This window comes from Taeniopygia guttata, chromosome 3, assembly GCF_048771995.1.
Source record: "Taeniopygia guttata chromosome 3, bTaeGut7.mat, whole genome shotgun sequence".
Taxonomy (NCBI): domain Eukaryota; kingdom Metazoa; phylum Chordata; class Aves; order Passeriformes; family Estrildidae; genus Taeniopygia; species Taeniopygia guttata.
In genome coordinates this window covers 5,827,410-5,854,462 of record NC_133027.1, presented here as the reverse complement: position 1 = coordinate 5,854,462, position 27,053 = coordinate 5,827,410, and the positions used below count along the sequence as shown (strand labels likewise).

At 42.1% G+C, this 27,053-nt stretch overlaps 1 protein-coding gene across 4 annotated transcripts in view; it reads right to left on the bottom strand.

Annotated features, from left to right (window-relative positions):
* RUNX2 (RUNX family transcription factor 2) overlaps nucleotides 1-27,053 on the bottom strand; it is a 158,394-nt gene that overhangs the window by 54,880 nt on the left and 76,461 nt on the right. For 2 of the 4 annotated variants that reach the window (XM_002190851.6, XM_030269920.4), the window contains one exon: nucleotides 9,442-14,343. The exons of the other annotated variants lie outside the window; for them this stretch is intronic. In XM_002190851.6, the coding sequence (XP_002190887.2) occupies nucleotides 13,865-14,343 (479 nt within the window). In that variant the 3' untranslated portion in view covers nucleotides 9,442-13,864. Of the gene's footprint in view, nucleotides 1-9,441; nucleotides 14,344-27,053 lie in introns of those variants that run through there. 4 annotated transcript variants of the gene reach the window in all.

Below are 27,053 nucleotides of genomic sequence, written 5' to 3'. Positions count from 1 at the left end.
AACAGGGGTTGTTTCCTTTGCATTAAATATGAAAAGCAACATCTCCCAGCTTTCTCATGGCTAAGCCCAGAGAGTGGCTAAACTTTTTTCAGGTGCAGCTGAGAGGTGCTGGCTGTACAACATTAGTACAACAACACATCACAACCATTCATATGTTTTACGCACATCTCATTTTCCCTGGATGCTTTTCTGCCTTGAGCAACAGCCCATGCACCATTTCCTTCACTCCAGGAAAAAAAAAATAAACAAAAACCAATCAATTATCAATAATGATCAATGCACCAGTTATGTCTTTGCAAGAAGACTGATGCAAGGGGAATTTGAGAACTGAAAATATTAACTGTACTAGAAAGCAATCATTATGGATACAAGAGAAATATTGTTTTAATGGCACTTAATCTTTTCCCTCGTCTCTCCCACTGCAAGGTCTTTCTCTGTTGTGCTGTCTCAGATAATTTATAGGAAACTTAGATCAATTTTTCCTAGTTTCTCCAGGTTGTTTTTTTTTTCTGTTATTTATTTATAGTCTTAAAAATTACTTGGCCAAGAACTTGTCATTTTTTCCAATTGTGTCGGATGGTCTAGGAAAGATACTGCTTTGTCTCACTTAGATCCAGTGGATTATCTCCAGCACCAGCACTGGAGTTACAGAGGGACAGTGGGATCTGTTAGAGCATGAATGCACTGATTGAAGAAGAAGTCTTTCCCCATCCTCTGAAGTCTTGAAAACTGTATGAAAACCTTCAGTCCAATCACACCACAATTTTGGGGCCAGGAATTATGGTCTAGCTGGGGCTCTGCACACAGGAGCAGCCCACTGAGCAACAAAGACTAAAAAAAAAAAAAAAAAAAACTCTCATCATTGCCACTACTTAATTATCCAGATGACCTTCAAATCCAGACACCAAAATTCTTGGTTTTCCAAAACAGAAATCCTTTCTGCACAGACAATGGGTCTTCCTGTGCCAAACAATGGCAAATCCCACTTTTTCACTGGCATTCTCTCATCTTGTTTTCCTTGGGAGGGCAAATTTGCCCTGGCTCACACACACAGCTCCACAAACACACCCAGGTACAAGGTGCTGATCCACTCACATGCACATAAAGCAAAGATCCCCAAAGCTAAAAGGAGTGTTTTAGAGTGCTTCTTCCAGTAAGGAAGCTGGAATTTTCTTATGTTCCCCTTTTAAATATTTGAATATCATGTAATACAACAATAGTGCATAAATATATGTATTTCAAGGAAAAAAAAAACAGAAAAAAAAATTCTCAATAAACGATTGGTTCTAATCTTTAAATATCGGGGAATAACTTCCTGACATAGGGGGATAACCTTTGAGAACATCTTTGACTGAACTGCTTTCTCTTGGTCATCTGCATGGTGGGGGATATCCCTTCTGACATCCAGCTTCTGCTTCTGAATTAATTCTGTGTAACACTTCTTGTATAGTCTGTGAAGCCTTTTAAAGACAATTTAGGCATTAAGTTCCTGCTTTAGGAATGACTTAGCCGCTGTCCCTAGACCTTAGCTCACTAGGAGCTATGAGGAGTCATAGGTGAGAAGTCACAAACCATGGTATTCAAGGCTTTGCTTCCCATTCTACCTTTGCCTCAAACATTCAGATGGCTTTAATGGCTACAAAAGGAAAACTAGCAGGATTAAATTCTACCATTTATTACCTGAAGCAAATAATTCCTTTGTATATCCTGCTAATATTATTTTTTAAACCTTTACTATGAACCCAAAGATGGCAAAGTAGAGTGCACAACTACAGCAGCTGTTGCAGGAAAAAAAAATTCTCAAACTGCAACCCTCCTTTTCATTTTCATTTGGATTGGTATTGACCTGCTAAAGAGAAATGTGTTTACTGACAAGGTACTGGATTTTTCTGGAAAAATGGCATCACAGCCTTTCAATTCTTTGAAATTTTCCTCATCACAAATGTTAACAAATGAGTACATATTTTATGAAGAAATACTGATTTCTTAACAACAACTGTAAAGCAGCCAAAAACCCTTGGAAGAAAAAGAGTTGCTCCATTTTAAGCTATAAAAAAGCAACTAAATAAACAAGGAACTGCAGGATTCATAGCAAGATCAACTCCCTTGTTCCATACATACTTTTAATCATTTCCAATACTATTTCTCATTGAATAATATTGACTCAACAAGGTGGAAAACAAAGAGGAAAAATCATATTTGCATTCATGGTTACATCCCATATTTTCACCAGTGCCAATCTAAAGCCTTACACAAATTTTATTAAGTACCCATTCATTCTGGACCCTTAAGAAGAGAGTGAGTTTAAGAAAATATTCTCAGAAGTGAACTCCTTTTCATTCTGGGAGACAGCTGCAAATTTGGTTGCCCCCTTTCTCATATTGCACATGGGTGTGGATGTGTTTCTGAACTTCATGTCTTCCGTCTTTGAGGTTTGTTTTCTTATTTGCAGTTGTTGTGGCAAAGAAGCACTGGAGAAATGACTTTGACGCTTCATTTGCAAGGCCTGAGGTCTGTGGTCATTCTCATCTTTAGCACCAAACCTTTGCAAATTCAGTATTATCCTTGGCTGCACCTTTTCATGTGTCTCCAGGACTAAGGGATGCCAGCCAGGCTGCTACAGTTTTCCCTGATTTTGGTCCACAACCCCATTGTGGGGCTGAAAGGAAGCAGTGGGATGGGATAAGCACTGCGTGTACCAGTGATGAGGCCAGCTATACACTGAGGAAAGGGATGGATCCCTTCATGCAGTTCCTGTGGGTTTATGTTTAAAATAATTTAACAAGGCAGTAACTGAAATGCCAAAGCGCCAATAGTGACATTAAATCTGGCAGTGACTTTAGCAAATCTAGTGCAAACTGGTTCCAGTTTTATCTCTGCTTTTTGACAGAGCCAAATGTAAGATCTGCACACTGACCCTACACATTCAATACCTGCTTGGGGAGCTGGAAGAGGGGGAGGTTTCAGGGCCCTACTTCTTCCACTGTAAAGCCAGGATCTGAGCATGGTGATTTGCATCTGAGATGACTTTCGTTTATGGCATGCATTCATTTGTCCATCTTCACCAGGATTTCACCCCTCAGCCCCACAGCGATAGAAGGATGCAAGTCCCCAGTGACCTCACTTGAGCAGCCCTGGGGAGGTGTCATCTCTTGCACACCATGGTCAGTTCAAATACCAGTGGTTTGTGTTTTCCTGTCTCTTGGCTGTCACACTGCAGGTGACCTAAATTATCTCTCTCTATTTTAAATTTTCTCCAGATGGTGAGACCTGATACAGGCAGGTGTCTCTGAGCAGGAGAACATGCCCTCAGCCATGAGTGGAGGATCCTCTTTCCATCCTTCACAGCAGGTGCTGCAACACAGGGTGGGCACTAGGTCTGTCCCTCTGTGCCACACACACCTGGCTCTGTAAATCCACAATAATCAGGTAATGCTGCAGAACATCAGCACATTATCTGCTGGTATTTTCCAGCATGGAGGAGCTCATGCACTGCAGATGCCCACAATAAAATGCCAGTCTTGACATGACCATCCCCAGAAAAACATCCTTTACAAACAAAAGCAGTGCACAGAAAAAAGAAAAGTCACTGTGTCCTGTAAAATGGAACAATCAAAACAAGTTCTTAGTTGTAAACTTATGAAAATAACAGTGGTGGGGGATCCTTTTGGTCAGGCAGAGACAGGGAGGTTTGAAATAGCACGTACCAAACCTACTCTTTTTGGCATGGAAAAGAGTTGCACAAGCTCTTCATAAACAATTTTATCTGCAGTCATGAGGCAGCAATCCTAAACACTGAATGAGTTCTTCCCATCATTTCACAATAGGTTTTTTTCTGGTTTCTAGGAACTGTTTGTGAGGACTGCCATTCAGCATCTGAGAAAATGTGTGGCAATGATACACAGTCAATTAATTTTCTTGGGCATTGCCCCATCCCAGAAATACAAAATATCATGTCACCATGAACTCTGCTTTTCTCTAGCACTTTCCATCCAATACCTATAAGCACATTACAAACATGAGTGATTTTACTATGACTTCAAGTGCCTGTGCTGAACATAAGGAAAAGAGGATTGAAGGGGCAGTGTGAAGAGAGGCAGAGAGGCACAGGCATCTTCCTTAATGCTCAACACAATGCCTTATGAAACCCCAACCCTGTCTTTATCAAGGACTTTGAATTAATGTCTTCCACACAAATAAAAAATACTGAGAACAAAAACAGGGCGGAGAGGAAAGTACAAAAAAAGATGGAACAAAAATGCCATTTTAAACTAGTGGCCCCTACTCAGCATGGAACCATTTTCTATGATAAGGAGCAAGTCAAGCAAATTCTTGTTGAATTGGTATTTTCTACAACTCCCCAAAAGCTGTGAATTTTGCAGCTCTGTAAAAAAGAGGGTGAGATCCCTGCCAGCACTGTTCCAAATCCCCAGACAATGAAGGAATTCCTTCTCCACACACAGCAACAGATCAGTGAAGGGACAGAAGCACAGGCTGGATTTTCTGTCCTGACTTTAAAATCCAACTGCTAAGCAGCACTGCAAAGACAGACCTCAGGAGATTTCTCATACTTTTTTTGCTTATTCTTCTGGTGTGTTCATCTTAACAGAAATCAGCTGTTTTCCTCACTTTTACAGTATTTGCAGAAGAGAGTTTAGCATCTGGTCTGGCTACTATTAAAAGATGAGAGCATCCTGCTCTTTTAGGAGAACATCACTACTGGTAATAAATGGACAAAGATCCTTTGCACCCAGGCTTCCTGAGATCTGTCTGGATTACTTATGTTTTTTTATCCCTTCTGCTGATGCCTGGTTTTCCTATTTCCAGAAGTTTGCCAACCAGCCTCACATCCAGGAGCAGGGATAAAAAATAAGTTTTCCTGGAAGAAGCTGTCTCAGAGTTTGGATGTAGCAACATCATTTTCAGCTACCAAGGACTTCTTTGGAAATCAAAAAGTAAACAAGCTGCGGGGGGCTGAGGAGTTGCCTCAGTATTTAGCCTTTGATTTTATATTTCATAGAGCCCTAAAGTCACAGGCTGGAGGAATAATCACAGCACCTTCCAGTACCTAAAGGGGCTCCAAGAGAGGTGGAGAGGGACTTTGCACAAGGGCGTGGAATGACAGGACATGGGTGAGTGGCTTCCCACTGCCAGAGGGAGGGGCTCGAGGAGATATTCGGAACAGATTCTTTGCTGCGGAACAAGATAATCTTTAAGGTCTCTTCCAACACAAACCATTCTGTGATTCTATGAATACAGCTGAGGGAAAAAGGAGGGGTCATTAAGCACTGGATCCCTATAGATCAACAAGGTTTTAAACCCTTATTGCACCTTGTGTGTCCAAAGTCAGAGGCAGGGACAAACCAAATCCTGATGCAGAGGCTCGTGAAAAAAGTCACCAACTGCACTTTGGAAGGTTGGAGGAGGACAGCAGGAGAAGCTTGGGAGCATAGAATGCTCCACTGAAGCCCTGTCTTTATCTCCATGCTTAGAAGACACCAAAACTTGCTGAGCACAGCCCTGCTGAGAGGATCTGTTGTCTGTGGTCCTGCATCAAGCCTCCCTTGAGTCAGGAGACCAACAGAGGCTCCTTCACTTCACTCAAACAGCACTCCAGTGACCCTTCATTGATTACACCCACACGGGTAAGGAAATGCTGCATCCAAAACCGCGGGACTATTAATAGAGAGACATCAGCTGATCTTTCCTGCCATAATCACCAGCTGAATTTGGCCTTGTGGCAAACATTAATCACTGGCAAGTTGCTGCGGTGTATCAACATTAACATGGGCTCTTTGCTTTTCTCTAAGTGTTGGGACATCCCACAAGATCCAGCTGCTCATCCCGAGTGAGCGGCCGGGAGGGAACAGCCAAGGGCTGCCTCCACGGACTGCAGAGATCTCTGCTTTTCTTCCTGCCCCACTGCAAATCCTGAGTAAATCTGTTGAGGCAGCACAACTTGGCCTTAGCTCCACATTGTTACTTGACCAGATCAGCAGTCTGGAAACTGGGTCATTTTTTTTATAAACATGTGGTTTAGAATTGTGTTGCTTCAAAGGACGCTATCCAATGGTGTGAGACCAAACACTGGATTTGTAGTAAAAAAGCTAAATAACAACAACGACAGTAACAACCAAAGTTCAAAGATCTTTGTAGACATGGAGCCCATAAGACACCCTGTCACACCAGGAAAATAACAAAATCCCTGATCTATATTTAGGGTAACTGAGGCATTAAAAGAAGAGTCACAGGCTGTCTGGAGAACCACAATTGATGCTGAAATTTCTCAACTACAGAAGTAAAACTAATTTGTCTCATATTTAGAAGTTCTTACAAATATACTTATAGGATTTTCAAAACTCTCACACAACTGGAGTAGAGAAATTCAACTCTACTTGTTATTTAGGTAACACAGTCAACATGCAAAATGCAGGTGGCATGTACATTAAGTAACATATACAATAGATGTGCACAGGAGCAGCATGGCAGACCTGAGAACTTCAATTTTAAATTATGTTGTACATCTCAAGTAATTTGTTTGCAATGCATCAGATCACCGATAGCTTTCAGAAGATTGGAATTTGCTCTCTTTCTATCTTGTGGTTTTATCTGTTACTGGCACTAACAATTTCTTATTCCCAGAGGGGTGAATACTGAGATTTACCCCTTCAAAGTCATTAAGTGTGACAAAGAGGCCTCATGTGAACATCTCCACACATCCCAGACTGACATTGCACCAGTAGATCTAAAGAGAAAAAATCATCACAGAAGGATCAAGCTAAATATTTAAATTTTTGGTTTAAGCTTGTGCTAAAACTTTTCTTCAAGTTGTTGAGTAGAAATGCTCAACCTGCTCCCATAATTTTATGTCATAATTGTCCCCATCGCCTGTCCAAGGATTATGCATTTCTAACAGATTTGTTTATAATTTTTAACGCATCCAACAAATGTTTCTACTGAATAATGCTCTTGGGCTCTCCTCTGCAAGCATTCATCCAAGTGGTGAGTGTCTGAGCTGGACACCCTCACTGCACCCCTACCCAATAAATACATGTTCTAGTGTGACCCCCCACATGCTGCAGAACACTGGTCATCTGTGAGAGGTTACCCAGGGGAGTGCTTTCACCCCAGAATATCAATACATTTCCTTCCAATGATACAGAAGGCAACTAGGCAGTTCATGTCAATCCTTGGATATATAACTGAGGTTATTTCCTTCTTTTCCCCAATAAACAGCTTGATGAATGTTTTATTTGGTGTCAGGACAGGGTTTGGTGCTGAACCATAAAGTCAGACCCTGCTTCTTCTCACCCCCACCTCTCCCAAAGAGCTTGTTTTAGGCACAAAAAAGGCAGATTTAGGCTTGTGTCTGCTCTGAGCCCTTCCAGTGTTGCTCACAGGCGCAGGAAATTAAAAAGTTAAAACTGAGGCCAGCAGGGAGAGGCAGTGTAGGACTGTGTGGGACCAGCAAGGCCAGACTCCAGCAATTCAGAGATGATGTTTCAACCCTCAGAACCCAAACCCAAGATGCTATTTATTGACAATGAAAGATGGGGAAAACAACAGTCACCACTCCTTGCAGGAAATGTCTCTAACTCTTGTCTCCTAAAGAAATCTGAGTTTTATCTGCCCCCACCACTCCACATGTCTCTGTACAAGGTTGTCCTCCATGTTTGCCAGTGGTGGTAACTTGCCTCCAAAGTGGTTGATTTCTTTGCTAAGGCAAAAGAGTTGCCTTCTTAAGTTGCAGGGTAAACAAAAAATCAAAACCAACATCCCCAGCATGGGGAAGTTCAGTGGAAACTACTGTACTGGGTTGAAGGGATGGTTCAGACCTATCAGGCCTTGTGCTGATCATATCTGCTGTAGATATCCCAGAGAAATGTGCAGAAACCAAAAAACCTGATCTTTAAGGTGTTTTTCAACCCAAACCATTCTATGATTCTATGAAAAGAGAGCTCACTGTAACTCCTCAGTAACCTGCCTATGAATGAGTCTAATCTTGTCCAACCTTTTTATTCAGATTTCATTTAGCTGAATATGTGTTCTCCAGACAGTCACACATGCAGTTTTTATCTCAGACAACAACCTATATCAGGCAGCTCCCAACCTGCCTCCCAGGCCCATGGGATAATTTGGAAAGGATCGTGGGAGGTCTCCAGATCCACCTCCTGCTCAAGCAGCCTAAGCTTGGAGGTCAGACCAGGTTGTTCCTTGCTTTACTAGTTGGGTCCTGTAAATCTCCAGGAACAGAACTGCCACAAACTCCCATGGCACCTGCTCCAGCACTTCACCATACAAGACAGAGAAAAAAATTTTATTTCCATTGATGAGAATCTGGATTAAGTGACCATGAAAGCAAGACTATAATGAGGGTCCCTCTGGGCAGTGAGAAGCTGAGATGGGTTAATCTGTGTGCCAGAGGGCAGCAGAAAGCCTTAGCACTAATGCTTGCAGCATGAGTCCCCCACAAAACAATTTCTATTGTAACTACATCACAGAACATTAGTTGGTTTGCTTGATCCCTTACTTTTGGATCAAGCTTCCCTACAATCAAGACTTGGATTATGAGCTGGAATGAAACAGCCTGAAGCTTTACCCACCACACAAGAAATATGTAGGTCCATGGTAAAGCCAACAAGAGCTCCCAAAGTCCATATCAGTGACATTTCAACTTCACAGTAAATGGTTTCTCTAAACGATCAGAACGTCACGTCACTGTGCTACTATTTCTCTTCCACAGACTCAAGAAATATCTAAAAAGGATAAGAACTTACTATGAAACCAGGCACAAGCTTGCACACAACTCCTGTCCTCTCCTCCTGCAGACAGCCTTGGGTGAACTTAACCTCACTTTCATTAGCTGCATCTCCTCCTACACCTCACACTAAACTGGAGGAAAAATAGCCTCCTCCCTCAGTCCCCTCCCAATCCATACATCTTCTGCTGCTTGAAAACTATTCTTGCCTCAGGCCACGCAAATCACAAGATTATCTGGGACTTCATTCCTCAGGTCTGACCAGGAAGAGGTGGTGATAGCTCAAACCCCATCATGGAAAAGCATCACAAATCCAAATCCCTCCCTCCCAGTTTAGAAATCTATCCCAGTTTTCCCTGGGAATGCTCTGGGTAATGCCAGTTGTTCGGTTCCAGAGTGAGTGGCCTAGCAAGATGAACAAGAGCAGTTTGCACTCCTCTAAGAAACACAACTTTCGATAATTTGCAGGTTCAGGAAAAGAAGCGACATTTGAGATCAGGTTTAGAAGATGTCTTTCACCATACAGGGTGGAAACTTGTTTTTTATATTTAGTTGAAAACTGAACCGCTGCAGAAATTAATGGGTCAGCCACAGATGGCCTGGTCCCATGGCCTATCGTGTGCTTGCTTTACCCTGCCTGGTGCCAAGAAGAGACAAGGAAGAAAAACAAGCATAGAAGAACATTAACAAAAAAAGCCATTTTATTGAAAATGAAATTAAAACTTCAAATTAATATTACAATCATGAGAAAATGCCAAACAATTCAATTTACAGTTGCAACATACAATACAAATAGTCCCTTTGAAGTTGAAGTAAACTGATCCACAATCATCGTCTGTGGCATAAAGCAGAGTGTTTGTACAATATGTGCATGAAAAGCAAATCTTGGGTGACAGCATTTGAAAAAATAAAAAATTAAAGCTCGTATTTACACAAAATGCTACAAATATTTTGTTCCAGCGGAAATTCAAGATTGGTAAAGCATATTTAACAACAAAAAAAAAATTGGAATGTCACTCATATTACCTAAAGTTACTGTAAAAGTATGGTTTTGGCTGTTATACTTAAAAGTACTGCATAAAAAAAAAGCAAAGAGTTATCTGTAAACATGGAAGTAAACAAACATCTAAAAAAAGTTCTCAGAAAATGTTAAACTGAAATGCATTCTATTTAAAAACAAAAGAAATTCAGGGGGGCAGAGAATGGGACTTCTTTGAGCTCATGGCTGATCCAGGTTTAATTATTGCTTTTGCTCATGGCTTGCTGCTGCTGCAGCCCAGCATGGGGCTGAGCCTTGCTTTGCTCAGGGTGAAAGTGCAAAAATTCTCCCCACTCCAGATGGTACCTGTGGAAACTGGTAAATCTTTGCTCAGGGGACTGCTGGCAACAAAGGTTCAATGCTAAGAAAGACACAGCAGCTGGGATTTTAAAAGAAATTATAAACAGCACGTGAATGATACTGTTGGATAAATAATTTGCTTTAGTCTTCTGTCCCTACCCACTGCACCCGATCTGGTTACCCTTAGAAGGAGGGAGAGGAGGATTTAATCCTTCGTTCAGCAAAAGGGACATTGTGCCTGCTGTGCTGTGTAAGTAAGTCTTTGGTAGGATAAGATGCTGGAAGATAAAAAAAAAGACAATTTTTTTTCTTTAAATCTATGACCGGTGCCAAAGATTGCCACTGCCCGAAGGGAAGGGCTGTCGTACCTTTTAGAAAACTCCATTCTGCGATGCCAAGCACCTCACAAAAGCTCAGATAAATTGATATGATTCACTACATAGCACCGGTTGGGTCTGAAAATCTGATCCAAGAACATTTCCAAGTGAACTTGAAAGCATTTTCTAAAAGCTCTGATGAGAATCTCTGCCTCAGCCTGTACAACTCCCTCCATGACCAGCCTGATGTATTGGGACAGATTTTCCAAAGGCACCAGGAGGGTTCAGCAGCATGGGGATCTACTGAAGGTCAAGAGGCTGGTGCTCCTCTGTCCACAGGTACTTAGAAAATCCTTTCCTTCCTATCTCAAGCAGGCAGAGCCAGGTCAGACGAGGGCACCAATCGACTTGATCAGGCACGTGCGCCTTGACTGGGCAGAGAAACGTTTTCAACGTTTGTCCCTAAAGGTCCAGTTGAAAAACCGTAGGGACACAAACAGAGTCCTGTCGGTATTGGGCAAAACAAAAGTCTGGTCTGTGCTGGATTTATCCAGAAACAAAAACCAAGTGCTTGAATTTTACAACAAAGTCTTAAGAAAAAAAAAAAGAAAATCTGGGTTGCTGCCTGCAGCCACTCTTAACAACATTTCGACACAAAAGCACCCTAAAAATTACTTAATATGCATACAGTAAACCTTAAAAAGCCCTTCTCAGCAATAACAAATAATGTACAAATATAGTACCTTTTATTAAATAGGAAACAGCTTGCACTGGCAGTACATCTCTTTTTCTCTTGCTTACTAAACAAAAAACAAAACTGAAATGTGTAACCAGACACTGTTTTTTTAAGTGCTGCTGAGACTAACAAACGTTACTTTACAGTTACAAATAAATGGACAGTGGTATGCTTCAAGCTACCACAAACCAACAATAAATAGAATCAATTACAGCTTCCATCTTTGAAGGAAAACTAAGTATTAGAAGAAAAACAAAGTGTCTTACTTATACTTTAAGCATACTTGGTATACAACCTTTAGAAGGCAAAGACTTTATTAATTTATTATCCTTAAGAGCACGTCATCACGCAGATTGGAGGGCTGTACCATGCTAATGGCAGCTCGTTTAACAGCTTCGCTGCTAACGAGCAGTGAGGGTGGTGTCCAGCTCTGTGTGGCTGTGCCCAACGTTGATTTACTGCCATACTTTGGAGGTAGCCAAAGATCCCCCAAGGAGCAGCTTGGAGGAAGCTGTGGGCAGCAGTGACTGAGGCAGTGGAAGGAGGGAGCTTTGGCCAAGCCCACTGGCACGTGCTGAACATCCCACTAAGCCAGGCTTAACACCTGCCTGGAGAGAGCGTGGGAAAGGTGACTCAGCTCCCACCATGCCCAACCGATGCCATGGCACCTCCTTGCTTGCCATGCCAGCCCTGGGCTGGGCAGAACTGGGGCCTCTCTTGGGGGTAGTTTGGCCACAGACAGGTTGGGGTTTGGGTGCAGGCTGCTCTGCTTGTACCACCCCTGGGAGCCCCAGGGTGGCTTTGAAGGTGAGTTTGTGTCTTCGGTGTGGGCAGAGGTGAGTGTTGCTGTCCTCATCCCTCTAACACGGCAACAGCCACATCAGCTTCAGAGCCACCACAGCATCTGCACGGCTCCTGCATTGAATGCTAACGGGTGGTGACTCGCTACCAGGCAGTTTCTGTCTCAAGTTTGAAAACTTTTAATTTCCACCGAGTGGGCTGAAATTGCAAGGGGAGGGGAAAATGTTTCACCATTTCTCCCTTAATCCCACTTCTGAGATATTTAACAATTCATCATTTGCAAAATATGGGCTTTGAAACAGTTTTGATTTTTCTTTGGGAAAAAAAAAACCCTGTAGAAATCCAAATTATGCTGTCAAAATAGACCATTTTAAATATTAATATTTTCAAATTTTGAAGTTCTGAGAAAAAAATCCTTGGAGAAGAAGAAATTAGGGGAAGGGTGGAAAATATTTCATCCTTCCTACCATTTTTCCAGTGTCTCCACAACTACTGATTAAAAGGCAAGACTGTGTTGAAGGCAACCAGACAGCTAATAAAAATATTTTAAACACAATATTTCCTTCATAAGTTATATAAAAAGATCCTACATCCAAGATCATTTGATGTGGATGCATTTAGGTTGTGTTTGTTGTTTTTAAGTCACATTGTAAACTGGTTCACACTGGAACTGCTTTTCAGAGTTGGGTAAAGGTCTGAGGTCTACACTATTGCAGAAATGTAATAAAAAAAACCTAAACAAAACAAAAAACACTTTTAGAGACCGAAGTCAATATATCATTACATTAAGAAAAGTTTAAAGGGTCCAAATGTCATTAAATAATTATAAATATTTTCTTTTAAACTTAAATGATGATTCATGTTAGCAAACAACCTCAAATTTTACACATTTATAATTTAAAAAAAAATAAAAAAAGAACATAGCCGAACACAAATACTATGTATACCATTTTGGCTCTAGTAATATATATTGCCATTCTCATATTTTGCATAAGTAATAACATTTTGTTTTTTTTGTTTTTCAAGGTTTTGGTTATTATTTTTGGTTTTTGGCTAATCGAAGGCAAAACGAACGGATACAAAAGCAAAAAGGAAACCCCGGGGTTGGCTCACCTAACTTGAAAACTCATTCTCTTTAAGTACCCAAAAACAAACCAAGAAAGCAATGAACACAGAAATTCCAACTGTTATCCGCAGCAAGGCTCGGACAGAGTTTTTCGGGACAGCTGTTTTCATCTGAATGGATCAGAGCAAAATGGAAGCAACTTGCTCTTTGCTTTCCTTTTTATGTGCACCAATACAAACCAGGTGAATTGCACTACAGGTGTGGAGAGGGTCCCATACGTTGTATGATTGCAACTGTATCTGGAGTTCATGGTTAATTTTGGTTTTTTATTAAAATAAAAGGGAATGCAGCCTTTGCCTTGCATCACCATGTTTCTCCTGATAGCCGGGGAGTCCATTCTCTCCTTGTTGGCAAAAGTACTCACTAGTTATTAAAAAACTCTAGGGGGAAAAAAGAAAAGAAGGAAAAATTCCAAAAAAAAAATTTAAAAAGGGAGGGGGTGATTTTGTGTGTGTGTGTGTGTGTGTGTGTGTGTGTGTGTGTGTAGAAAGTACATTTTAAATATAAAACAAGGTAAATTGCTTCCAACGGGGGAAAAAAAAAGAAAATATGTGCTTTGATTCACACAATCTGAAACATGGGTTGTGGTATGTTGGTAACTCTTGTGTTATTTATGGCCATTATCATCCCATCTACACAGTTGCACATATTGGTAAAATCTGTTTGTTTTTTTTTTTAAAAAGAAGAAACAAAAAACAGGCACTTCGTAGTTAGTCGACCATTTGGTGGTTTGGTGGATTTTTTTTTTTTTTGGCTTGCGGAGGTTGGGCCAGCTACAGAAGAAATCTCAGTACGGCCTCCAAACGGACTCATCCATCCTGCCACTAGAATTCAAGACGGTTGGGGAGCTGCTGTGGCTGCCATCCGCCTCCACCCCGTCACTCTGGGTGGGCAAGTTAGGGTTTAGCAGTGTGCTGCCGTTGGACGTGGTGGTGCACGGCGGGAGCATCCTGGAAGGGGAGCGGTCCCCTCCTGGCACCATGGGGAACTGGTATGATCCTGATGAAGTGCCATAGTAGAGATATGGAGTGCTGCTGGTCTGGAAAGGTCCACTTTGGTTTTGGGAAGAGCCGGGGTAGGGTGGTGGTAGGTAGGTGTGGTAGTGAGTGGTTGCGGACATACCCAGTGACATGCCTGAGGTGACTGGCGGTGTATAGGTAAAGGTGGCTGGATAGTGCATTCGTGGGTTGGAGAAGCGGCTCTCAGTGAGGGATGAAATGCTTGTGAACTGCCTGGGATCTGAAAATGGGCCCAGCTCTGAAGCACCTAAAAAATTATAACAAAAGATGGGGGAAAACAATTCTGTAAATACCATTTTTTGTATCACGTGATGATAGAATTTTATTTTTCTAAGATAACCCACTTCTTTTGGCCCCCAAGAGAACAGCAGATCATATCAAGCAACACATTGCAAGGAACAGAGTCATACATCTGTCTTCTAGAAGTTCTGGGCCAAACTCATCCCTGGTCTAACTCCACTGATGCCAATGCAGGGAGCAGCACTGAAGTGTTCAGAGGTCATGAGTCAGGTTGGGGGAAAAAAATCTCAAAAATCAAGAGGTTGAAAAAGTGCCAAAAAAGAAAGGTGGACTTGGAGTTGATTTGCCTTCTGATTTCAGAGTTTTGAGGGTCATGTGTCTCTGTTTTTTCGCTCAAGCCTCTTGAGAAACTCAGGTCTGGTTGCACACGAAAGCTGAGATTCCTACCTCAGCACAGGCTGTCAGGAGCTGGGATTTCCCGAAAAGCAGAAATCACTTTGCAACTTGTAGTAAAGCTACAAGAGCTGGCAACACCAAGTTAACTGCACCACTGACACCAGGGGAGTTACACTGGGGGTGACTAAGACCCGCTTCTTGCCTTAATTCAATTTATTTAGGTGAGAATCCGCTCAGCTGCTTTCTTTGGCTAGAAAACAGTTTGCTGCATCCGAAGGATGGGCAAGGCCATTAAGCTGATAGAAAAGATGCAGATTTTATTCTTCAGAGAAGCTGATGGAAAATTACAAGGCCAACACTCTTTTTGCCATTGAAAAAATTTGTTTTTGTATGTAGTCTCTGCAGTCTGGTTGAAAAAAAAAGACCACACAGTTTTTGACTACTGTGAACGTCTGGATGGTAACGCTGTGAATTGGAGACTAACGCAAAACAGGGATGGGTAAACTCATTTTGCCTAATTTCTAATCCCACATCAAACACCCAAAACTTTGGAGCAGAACTGGAAAGCAAACGTTAGCTTGGTGATGTGCTTAGGAGATTGTGGGATGGACAGGAGCAGAAGACAAAGATGGTGAAAGCTCGTACTGAGAGCCAGAAGAGTGGAAAACAAAGAGGGTGTGGGAAAAAGACAGGGTGAAAGAGAGAAAGCCTGATGAAGAAGTACAGAGCAGAAGGAGGCAAATGCAATGGCCAATATGCAGCAACACATATATTTATGGAGAGCTGAAAAGACCAGGGTGTAAATAAAGGGGGAAAATTATGAAATCAAATGGACCCTTCCTGCACTTCCTGCTGACACTCCTACAGCTTTACAGTCCTCCAGATCCAAGGGCTCACTCACCTCTTTGTCAGTCTGCTCAACCTGACTTAACTAAAAGGAAAATATGGCATCTTCTAGATGCCAAACTGAAGTGCTAAACAGTGAAATGGTCTGTGTATCCTCAGTTTAAGATGAAGCAATGATTTTCCTTGCAGACAGGCTTCAGATCTGCCCTGCTGATATTGCTGTGTAAAAGAAAGTTCTCTCCAGCCCTCCTGTTCCTGGTCCACTCTGCTGTAAGCAGCAAACTCCACAGCCTCTGCCACCTTGTGTGACACATTTTGGGATTTAGATCATTATTCTGACCTGTTCTCCCAGCTCAGTGAACCCATGCCTACAGTGATATCTAAAAGCATCAGTGGGGCAAAGCTCAGGCACAGTTTGGGTTTAGGCTGGAGGATCTGGCCCACAGCCAGCCAAGCCTCCAAATCAGCCTGAAACCTGGGGATTATAATCCTCCATCTCTAACAATATTGAGCACAGGGCTATAAGTGGGCAGTAAAAGCCCATTCTAAACTCTGATGACAATGTGATTACTATTATCTTTATCTGGGACTGGATCAGTGACCTATGGGTGAATGGGTCTGTCTCCATCATCAACCCCTCCAATCACAGCACCCTGGAATGTAATATAACTTGTACGTTTACAGCAAACACTCTACTACTTGATGCAACTTCTTTCGTTCCCAACTGCAAACAATAGCCAGAGGCAATACCACCCAGATTCAAAGCTGCAATTTTGGAACACTATCCTTTATATTGTGAACAGGTCTGATACATATCTGGAAATATAAGGTTAGACATAATTTCCCCAGCTGCTCAAAATACTGAGTTTCAATCTACTACTGCTTATTCTCTTTTTTTTTTTTTTAATTTTTCAATTTATTGTTATTGCAACTCTCCCAGCATGAACAGAGTTGCTCTTAGTTTGCCCTGACAGAAGCTAAACAAGGCTTTTACAATCAAAGGAGGAATTGGTGTGAGTCTAAGGGTGTAGAAGAACATTGATATTTTTGGTTTCTTTGCAACCAATACTCTTTTTTTCTTAATACAAAGGTCTCCACACAGTTTTACACATTAAAAGGCAATCTCCCTTTCAGAGCTAGATCCAAATATTATCTTCATGGTACTGCCAAGAGATTATGTCTCTGTGGAATGACTGGGAATGTGCACACCACACGTAGGCATTTCAAATGTGGGGCTGCAGACCTCCTTATGTACCCTAGTAAATCCACACTTGTTTGTTTTTACTGTTGCTTGTAAAGCACAATCGTATTTACCCAAAGGCCAAACAACCATAACCCTGTCTTATCTCACTCATGGCTGTGTCTGCACAGCTCCTGCATATTCACTTCTCCAACTCCCCTTTTGCCCAAGTGCCTTTTGCTGTCTCCATAACTCACTGCACAGGGATGTGATTTTTTCCCAGCCTTCTTGTATCTCCATTATGTAAAGATACTATTAAAGATCAGAAAAAGTTCTCTGTTCTAAAGTTTCATTTCTAAGGGAAACTTAATAAAAAGACAGCTCTAAACCTCAGCTTCTTGCCACCCTCACTGGTGTTCAATCTTGCTGATGCATTTTCACTCTCCTCCTCCTTTCTCTGTGCTGCCTCCTTATGTTAAGGTTGATGTTGGTTCTAACTTGGAAACCCCAGACTCCTATTCATTTATAAATGTTAAGCTCTTTGCTGGGCTGGGAAGAGAAATAGTTCTACTGGGTATGGCACCCATCTTTGTATATCTAGCTGTGCACAAACAGTGATGTGCATCAGCAATATAGTAACATGACAGTGCAGGTATATAATTAATAATATAATAACTATATTATTATAGTAATTTATTTATTCCTCTCCCCAGGAGGATTAAAGTTTTATGCTAATTTTTCCTCCGTCAGATCAAGAAAACCATTTGCATCTGTGAATTCCCACTCGTGATAACTTGCACTAAATAGGTGAAGCACAGACCCTCTGCTCTATATCGAGGTCACCACAATGAAAAACAACACTTGTATAAAGAGAATAGACTCTATTTTGTGCCACCAGAAAGAGAGACATGTCAAAGAGCACAGCAAGTGATATTCTCCTATACAGTATCATCACCTGACTGGGCTTAAAAATAACAAGAAAATATATAAAAAGGCGTATTTTTGGAAAAAATCAAAACACTTTAAATCTGAATAAGTTCGGGTTAAACTATTTTTAAATTTTCCAGGCTGATTCCTTCATAACATAGCCTAGCACTCCAGTTTTCTGAGAGCTAAATGTTTAGAACAGAAAAGTGGTCATGTTAATATACCAATATATATGCTAACATCCCAGATTCAAGAATACTGCTTCAGTGTGTTTCATATTTAGAATAAGAACAATTAAAATTCCATGTGGCTTCACTTATTTTGATGCAGAAGCCTCATTAAAAACCCTAGACCTGGGCATTTGCCAGCAGCCAGCTCAAATTGTTTTGCATTTGCGCTTAAAACACAATTTTACCTGTTGCAGCTTTGCAGCTCCACCATTCACAGCTGCATGTTTGCCAAGGTCATTTCTCTTTTGCAGTTTACAGATGCAAGCTAGTGCAAATTAATGCTCAGGTCTCAATTAATATGCTGTGCTTGTGGTTTGCAGAAAATCAGGCAACAAATTTCTGTCAGGTTTACAGCACTTTGGTCAATCATTCCCAATTATTAAAGATCATAATGTACTGTGGACAGATTAACTCCTTGTAGGTACAGCCAGTTGACATCTACTTTAAAAACTTACAGGACATTTCTATAACTTAAAAATATTACAATTTGTTTTGTTATTTAATGCTATAAATGGTCACTAACAAAAAAAAAAGTCCCCTTGGGCTATTGTATATGTTTCATAGGGAAATTTCTAGTCCATCCAGTCAATGCAGATCTTTCAATGCAAAACCAGAGTATGCTGTATTCACTGAACAGTCTGTCTCTAGGAAATTCAGCAACATATAGTTAAATTTATTTACCAGTAGCTAAATGATTCCCTTGTGTTTCAGGGAACTTCAGTGTTAAGACATTTACTGAAGTTGAAACTAGGTTTTGTGGGATTTTGTTCAACAGTTCAATTCAGGCTGGGACATTGTACTAATTGACCTATTAAAATAGTTTTTTCCTTCCCCAACATCTACGTCTCTGAATTATAAACGCAGCCTGGATTACTTACAGCTGATAATATCGCCTTGGATGAAACATGCCACACACTTCACATGATGAGACGATTTCAGTCTCTTACAGCTTTGCCAAACTTTAAATGTTCTGGCTGAAATTGTCTATGCTGGGCGTCTGTCTCAGGCTAAATTTTGATTTATGCATTTATTTGTTTTTAAAATTTCAGCTGAAACTCTTCTGCTGGGAAAAATACATTGTTTTACCAATCTTAAACTCTGAGGAGCCTTCCTTTGAAAAGCTGTACCAGTTCCATGCTTTGAAGTAAGGACTTGAACTTTGGAATAGGAGTGGCTTTTGTGTGAGAGATGTTGCCATGAAAATCCAGCCAAATATGAACAAATCGTAAGCACTCTGACTAAAAATGGGCAGAAGAGTCTACAAAGACACTTGTCTAGAGACTGGAATGAAATCCAAGAGTCACAAGTCCTAGCATTTTTTCTGCAAACATTGCTGAAACACAGGGACATTGCCACCTGTCCCCATGCCAGCCTAATAAAGGATCAGTCCATTGACGGCTCCATTCTTTGGAATGGTGGACCCTGAGTGAAAGGAGACAATGTGGGTGTTTGTATAACATTGCAAAGTAAAATTTGGGAAGGTGGGATTATTTGGGGTTTGCTTTTTTTTTAGAAATCTGAGAAACTATAAACATAACCAGAGGCAAACAAAGGGATATTATTAAGGTTACCATGTGAAGAGTGAGAAACTTTGGAAACACCGGCATTCAAGTTACTTTTCCAAAAGCATTATGACAAAGCATTCAGCTGCACAGGTTCTATTCCTTCCTCATTAACCTGCCCAAGCTGGCCACCTCTGGAGATGTATCTGAGTTGAGGAATAGAGAAGACCATTGTCTATATATTCCCCAGATCCACTGCTCCAAGAAATCAGAAGGGGTGAAGTGAACAAGGCGAGAGAGACCCAATTATTTCCTGAGTTAACTGGATTTTATGTGTTTCTGCCACATGGCTCCTACATGACTCAGTTGAAATGTCTCCAAATCCCATTTTCACTTCCCTCATTTTCTATGTGCAGCTAAGATGTTGGCTTCTGATTTGCACGTGTGCTAAACATTCCCAGCTGCAGCTGAAGCCAACGGGATCACAGGTCTGAACACAAGGATACAGACAGAACTGAAATCGTGCTGTAGGTGACACAGAGGGTGCACTGAACGACACAAGACCTTAAGGTCAGTCTCATTTCTCTTTCTAAAGAGGGTTCTTTTTTTTCTTGGGAATATTACACTGCAGGGAACTATATACAAATGGCAGAAATATTAGAGCAAAGCCAAGCAAGAAATTAAGGATTCCTTCTTCAGAGCAGCACTTAATGCTCTGCAATAAGCAAGGCCTGAGGAAATGCAAAGAACAAGAAGCAAACAAAATATTGAAGAGCTGCTCATTAAGTTAGCACTGTCCATCCTGTGCACTGAATGAGACAGGAATCCCGTGGGAAAAGTATCATGTGATCCTGTAATTAAAATTTGTAATATAATGCATAAGCAGAATGAGACTGATTTAAAGTTGCACAGGCAATGTAAGTACTGAGATTTTCTAATTTCTGAGCTCCTAGTTTTGCTAGTCTGAAGGATCCTTTGCAGTGTATTTTAATGGGAGAATGATTATTCTCCATCTGTGTCTCTTTGGGTTTTCCCCCAGCATCCTTCTTTATTGGAAGACAGTGTTACTTTGCTCTTCATTTTGTTAAATTCTCGTTCCCTGTGTTTGTTAATAATTGTTTATTGAATCACACACTGCATTATCTTTCTGCTTTCTTCCAGGCAAGCCTCTCTCTCCAAAGCTACTACCACCTTCCCTCTGGAAGAATTGAGCCTGGGACTGCAATTCTCAGGGGTCCCAAAACACCTCCTCTTGTATCTATTCCTTGCTGTAGCTGTTAGGTCCTGATCTCACAAACCTGCACTGGTGCTCAGCTTCGTGCTGGAGCTCAGGGACATTCCTCCCACACATCCAGCAGCGAGTTTTTACGTGCTGGGAGGGCGAGGGCCATGCAGCATCACAGAAATAAGGCACCGTGCTTCTCCCTCTCTGGTTTACTTTCCGGATGAGCATGTGTCATCTGGATATTTGGAACCATTTATCATAGGAAATTATATGTTTTTAAATGCTCTTTTCCCTCCCTTTAGTTCAGGAGAAAAGAAAGTAAAAAAGCATTTGACATTATTTTTTTTCTCAATTTTCTCCCCTCTACTCCCAGTTCACCCCAGAAAGGTCTCCTGGCAAACAATAGCTGCAGAAAAGGTGTGAACTGCCCCGCCCTCCTCTTTTCTTCACCTCAACAAGGTGTTAACTTCAAGGCCTAGTTGGGACCATTTAAACTGCAACATTATTAAGCACAGCAGACTCACAAAAGTCAGAGGGAGGAAGGAATGCTTTAACCCTTTCAGAGCCTCACACACAGCAGGCAAGAACCTAATGCCAGTGCACCCCTTCTCATAGTCCCTCAGTACCCCAGTTCACACAGCAAACTGCACGCTGGTGCCTCCGGGTATTTAGGTAACAGGTCTTTGGCACTTAAAATACCACAGATTAATTTGCAGATAGATGTTTTCATTGAATTTATGGTGCTGCACCTAAGCCCTTTGCTGGGAGAAACACCCCATAAATAACATAGTTAGTAGTGGCCATTAAAGTACCACTAGTGTGAAAAAAGGAGAGCGTTTCTCAAACAGAGATGTTCTATTGCTTAACACCAAAATTGGAGTCTCTTTGTATTTCTTCAGCCTGAGCTCTGTCATTACATGTCCTCCTCCCTCAATAGCACTTTTTTGCTGATGAAGCTTAAGGCGCTGAGGTCTTGCTGGGTGACATTAAGCACTGAAACACAGGTGGCTGTTCTCTGCACGCCCAGAAAACTAAAAATTTGGGAACATCAATAGGTAGAAAACTAAAATTTAGGGAACATCAAGAGATAGAAAAATGTAACAACCAGCCCCTCCTAGATGGTCTTCGGGGAGTAGAAATAAAGCTGTGGAAGCTTCAGCCACCACTGTTGCATTTATAGATGTTGCCTCACTTATACAGGATTTATAAACCTTCCTAATGAGAACCACAGGAGGGGGACAAATGGCCACATTACAGAAATAGATCCTGGGTTGGTGGTTATGACCTGCCACCCGTGGATGCCTGTTGACCTGGTGTGATGGGGAGCCTCTGAACTTCTCAGCCTTTGCTATATCATCTCAGTGACTCCAGTCTGGAGCTGTCACGGGTGATTTGGGTGGAAAGGAACTGGCTGCGTATCAAAAGCCCCCTACTTGTTTAAAGTCTCAGGCCATCTATGCGCTGCACTGGAACCAAACAGTAAATAAAGTTTCCTGGAAATAAGTCCAGGAGCTCTGCAACACTGCATGGCACAAACACGCACACAAGAGCGCAGTGCTCTCCGCTCACTTTTCCCCAGCTTTTCCTGCCTGAATTTCAGCCATCACTGCTTTTCGCCAGCCGAAAGCCATCAGCAGCAGCACTTGAGGCTTTTCTTGGAGAGCAACCTCAGAGTGTTGTATGGAGCAAGGGGGTGAAACCACAGGGCTGCGGAGCAGGCACGGCGTTGGAGAGCAGCGGGACAGGAATCCTGAGTAAATCCAGTGAATGGGAAGATAATATACATCATGGCTCACAAGCTACTTTATTCCTTCTTTTTCTTTTTTTCTTCTTTTCAGAAAAATGTGCCTTAACTGTCCAGTATAAATATTTGTTTCCAATGTTGTCATGAATTGTACTTTTCCACTGCATGCTACTAACTCAGAAATACCATCTGATCCTCAACCAGACACAAAGGAACTATGTTTTGCAGGGACAGGGAAGGGGGGGAAGCCCTTGGCATTGGTCTTTTATTTCACCCTTTACACCCCTCGTTTTCCCTCCCCATCCAAATTTTCCTTTCGCATCTTATTCAACTAATGGACATCTCTCCTGAGGACTGAGGATTCCTTGCTGGTTCTTGATTAAGAGTTTTTAAGAAGCCGTGAAGGAAGATATTCTTTGAAACTGGATCTACTGTAGGATAGGAGCCAGCAGACAGGACACCGTGTCTTTCAGAGAGGGCCACACACAGTGCCACTCCAGTCATATGACTTCTCTGTCACATCCTGAAGCCATTTCCAGCTCGTGTGCGAGTTTGTACTCCCATTTAGAAAAGGATGGGATATATTGGGAACACACATATGGAAACACTTTCAGGGAATCAGTTTCCATGAAATCCATAATAAGCCAAGTGGCTTCAGATGTGGCAGTGTGCCTCAGATTAACCAAAAAAAAAAAAAAGGGAAAAAAAAAAAGAAGAAAAAATTTATTCCCTTTCAGTCCTTATTTCAGTTTCAAGGTGGGGGGGGGGGGCAGGGGGAGTGAAAATTAAAAAAAAAAAAAAAAGAAAATTAAAAGCAACTAATGACTTATAGCTACCAAAACAGGGAGTCACAAAATAATTAAACTAACAAGAGCACTCCTCCTCCCCCAAATAAGGACACTACTATCAGCGTTCCTTCAGCTCCCAAAACACTCTCCTGTCATCTGCCAAGCTCACATGGGGTCAACAGAGCTGTGGTCCTGCTGTGCCAGCCTGCCTGGGTTGGACAGGTGCCCACTGTCTGGTAACCTGTGTGAGAAATTCTTTCCTTCCCTTACAAATTTTCCTTCTTTTCCTTTCCTTCCTGCCCTTCCAAAAGCTACAACTCAGTGATAAAATATCCATTAAGTTAATCTCCTGGAAAATGTCGTATTCAGGAGAGGATATGCCCTGGATGGCGTTGGCCGTACCCATGCCATACTAAAAGCAGGGTTTATTGTGGGTTGGTGTGTTTGGTTTGCCAGGCAGGGGGTGGATATCACCTGCCTGCTGTCCTTGGAGCCAAAGCTCAAGAGCAACTGCCAGGTGCCCTCACTGATGGGTACCAGAGAGCAGAACAATCCCAAACAGCACAGAAAAGGACTGGAGGCCATGTCAGGGCCAGGCAGGAGGGAAGCACGCAGCTCATCTGAGCTACTGTGGTGCTGGAATAATCTTTGCACGGCTGAGGAAGTGGGAAGAAGCACAGATCAAGTGGCAGGAGTTCAAATGGGAACTGGAGAGATGCTACGTGCATCTCTGCAACAGATACCCGCCTTTTTATCACAAGAAAATAACCAGGAATTTGGCTGCTAATTGGGGCCGTATCCTACAAACCCTACTTTTCCTGACAAACAAATGACTCCACAAATAGTCCCTCTGTTTCCAATAGGGTTATTTGCGGTAGGAGGGACCACCCAACATGAGAGGATCAGGCCCTCCATTCCCTTGCTTTGCCGCTCACTTCAAACTTCTGCAGCCAAATGTGAACACAAAAAAATACCCACGAACTGCAAAGGCTTTTCCTCGCTGCTGCTGCTGGAAAAGCCCTGGACTAGGACGGCTGTGGAAAGGTCTCGTGTGCTATTAATATGATGCTCTTCCTGGCTTCCGCCGCCGAAATGGGGATTTGCCATTTGTTTCTCAGGCTGGTTCTTTCCACTCAAGCCCCGGCACAGTAACTAACTGAAAACTTCTGCATCAAGGAGAAGGTCTCTTTTAAAGTTTGGCTTGGCTTTGCTTTCAAAGAGTTGTCTGTATATTTTAGAATATGTAGAACTTGCCTTTGATTTAAACCTCGCTCTTAACAATAGACAAGAGACGATTTCTCTACTGAACGATTTAAACAAAAACAAATATATTTTGGTTACTTGGCCTTGTTTCTCAAAACGCTCTTTTTTCTTTTTTTTTTCCAGAGAAAAATCAAACCTTACAAATCATTACACTTCTGGCCAAAAAAACTTAAATTCACAAATGTAGATAATTCAATTTTTTTTGCTCTGAACAATATCATACACAGAGAAAAAAGAGCACCTCCCCAGCCCCCAGACATCCATAAAACACGAAATACCCTCATCTAAACAATTAAAACCATGCTTTTCTCCTCCAAAATAACTTCTCCCTTCAAAGGACTTTTTCAGCCTTGGTCCCTGTCCACAAGCAGGGCCATGATGTTGATTTCTAATCCTGCCCGGCACGCAGTCCCGTGTCCCCAGAGGGAGAGCAGCCGCACCTCGTCCTGCAGAGGCAGCGGAAGGCGGCTGCTTGTGTTGGGACCTGGGCTGCGCAGGGGCAGCTGCTCCAAGGCGATGAGGGCACTTAGCCCACAGGACTTCTGGAGAAAGAAGAGGGGAGATGCCAGGGAGGCATTTCCATCTTAGGTTAAGGATTTTAGCAGCAGGCGCAATAATGCTGTTGGAGTGAAAACAGTGGAAAATAACTCACTCAGTGATGGCCAGAGTTTTTTCCCTTACAGTGAGAACACATTTCCCCCAAGTAACACAAACAGCGGTGACATTGGGCCCTGTGATAAAATGGTCAAATACATCAACGTGACTCAAGACTCACTGGCCAAGGAAATTTCAGGAGGCTCAGGGTGAGAGGGAGCCCTGTAGGGAGAGCCATAGGTAAGCACCAAGCCGAATCCTGCTCCCATGTCATGGGGCAGAGTGAGAACAGCTCGGGGATGTCACAACCCATGGCATGGCAGGAGCAAAGCTGTGGCTCTATAGCCACAGAGCAGGACTTGCAGGACCATCACCATGAGCTTCAGGAAGATGGAGGAAAACCTTGCACACAACTCCTGGGCTGTTTTTGCTGGAGCTGCTGTTCTCATAGCTAAGAGTCAAAAATACTGAGTTGTGTAAAGATCTACAGAGGTTTCAGTCCATGGATTGAATGTGCCACTTAGTGCCTGTTTAGATATCAGGCTGCCACAAAATTCAGCAGAACACAGCTAAACATAGCAGTACAGCAGGGCTAGAGGCACTGTATCGCTTCTTAAGTTCACTTTAACAACATACAATTTTCAATCTCATTTAATAAAAGCTGTGTAAATCCCTCTGTATATTTTTTCCATTCCTTTCAGACCTAACCTGAGCTTCCTACTAAATTAGGGTAAAATACTGTAAGCAAAGTTTCAATCCATTATAAGATGATCTACACAGCATCCCCATTCATCAGCTGAGCTGAAGCTTAAACCAGCCCAGCTCTGAACACCTCTAAAGAAATGCTTCTTCTCCATGGTGTAAGGTCTGAATATGGGTTTTATCCTCCCAGGAAGGTGGTGATGAGAAAAAGAAACAGACTAAAGTCTGTAACAGCTCACATCATAAACATGCTCGAGGCTGTTTGATGTAAAGCCCCTTAGGCTATACCACTAGCAGCTCTTTAGACCATCAGTAGAGATTTATCTCAGATATGGTATTTTGGATTTTAAGTTCAGATCATCATTAGTGATTGGGAATAGAAATAGAAAGCCCAGTTAACCATTAAAACCGTTATAAGGGAAAACATGATGCAACGCTTTCTAGCTTTTGCTCTTGATTTATTTTGTGAATTTGGGCAAATAATTTGATCTTTCCTGGGTAAATTTTGCTCACAATATATATTTCAATACTTCATATTAGCCAAATAACAGAAGTTAGTAGTACAGTTTAGCAAATACTATGAAATCCTTTGATGGAAAATGTTGTAAAGTTACAAAGATTAAAGGTAAAACCCAACAGACATTTTTTTATAAGCTCCTCAATGAGTGAAGATCCAGAAAAAGTGGAAGTCAGAGCAAAGAGAACTTGACTTGAAAAATATTTCATATGCAATCCTGATTTCTGAGATAAAAAGGATGCATACAAAGTCACCCTGAATTAGCACCTTCAGCTGTCTTCATCTGCTTGAGAAATCAGCAGCAGAACTGCTTTAAACCAAACCTCCAGTGCATCTGCAGCACAGGCCAGTGAGAGCAGGAGCTGGCCCGGCTGAGAACCAGGCGCCGGCTCCAGCCCCACTACGGCTGGAATGGCTTCCTCCATGGGCAAAGAGCCTGTCCAAAAAACAGCTCCAAACCAGTCTGGCCCACCTACATGGGCCAGGCCAAACGAGGAACTGGTTGGGTTTGGACTATCCTTAAACCCAGCTTCCTATCTAATTTTGGAATCTAATACAGTGGCTCCCAATTTGGCTCCGGTGCTGCTTAGATCCTCCCTGCGCGCCTCTTCACCCATAAAAAAGAAAACAACATGGGTTGGCTTTTAGCAGGAATCAAAATGAAAACAAAAACAAACAAAAAAAATCCCTTTGGAGGGAGATATTTGAGAGAGGAAGAGGGAAGAAAGGGGAAGAGAGGTGCCTTTTTCCCATTGCCAGGATTCCTCTGTGGCTCCTCCGGCCATGCCAGCATCCACACCACA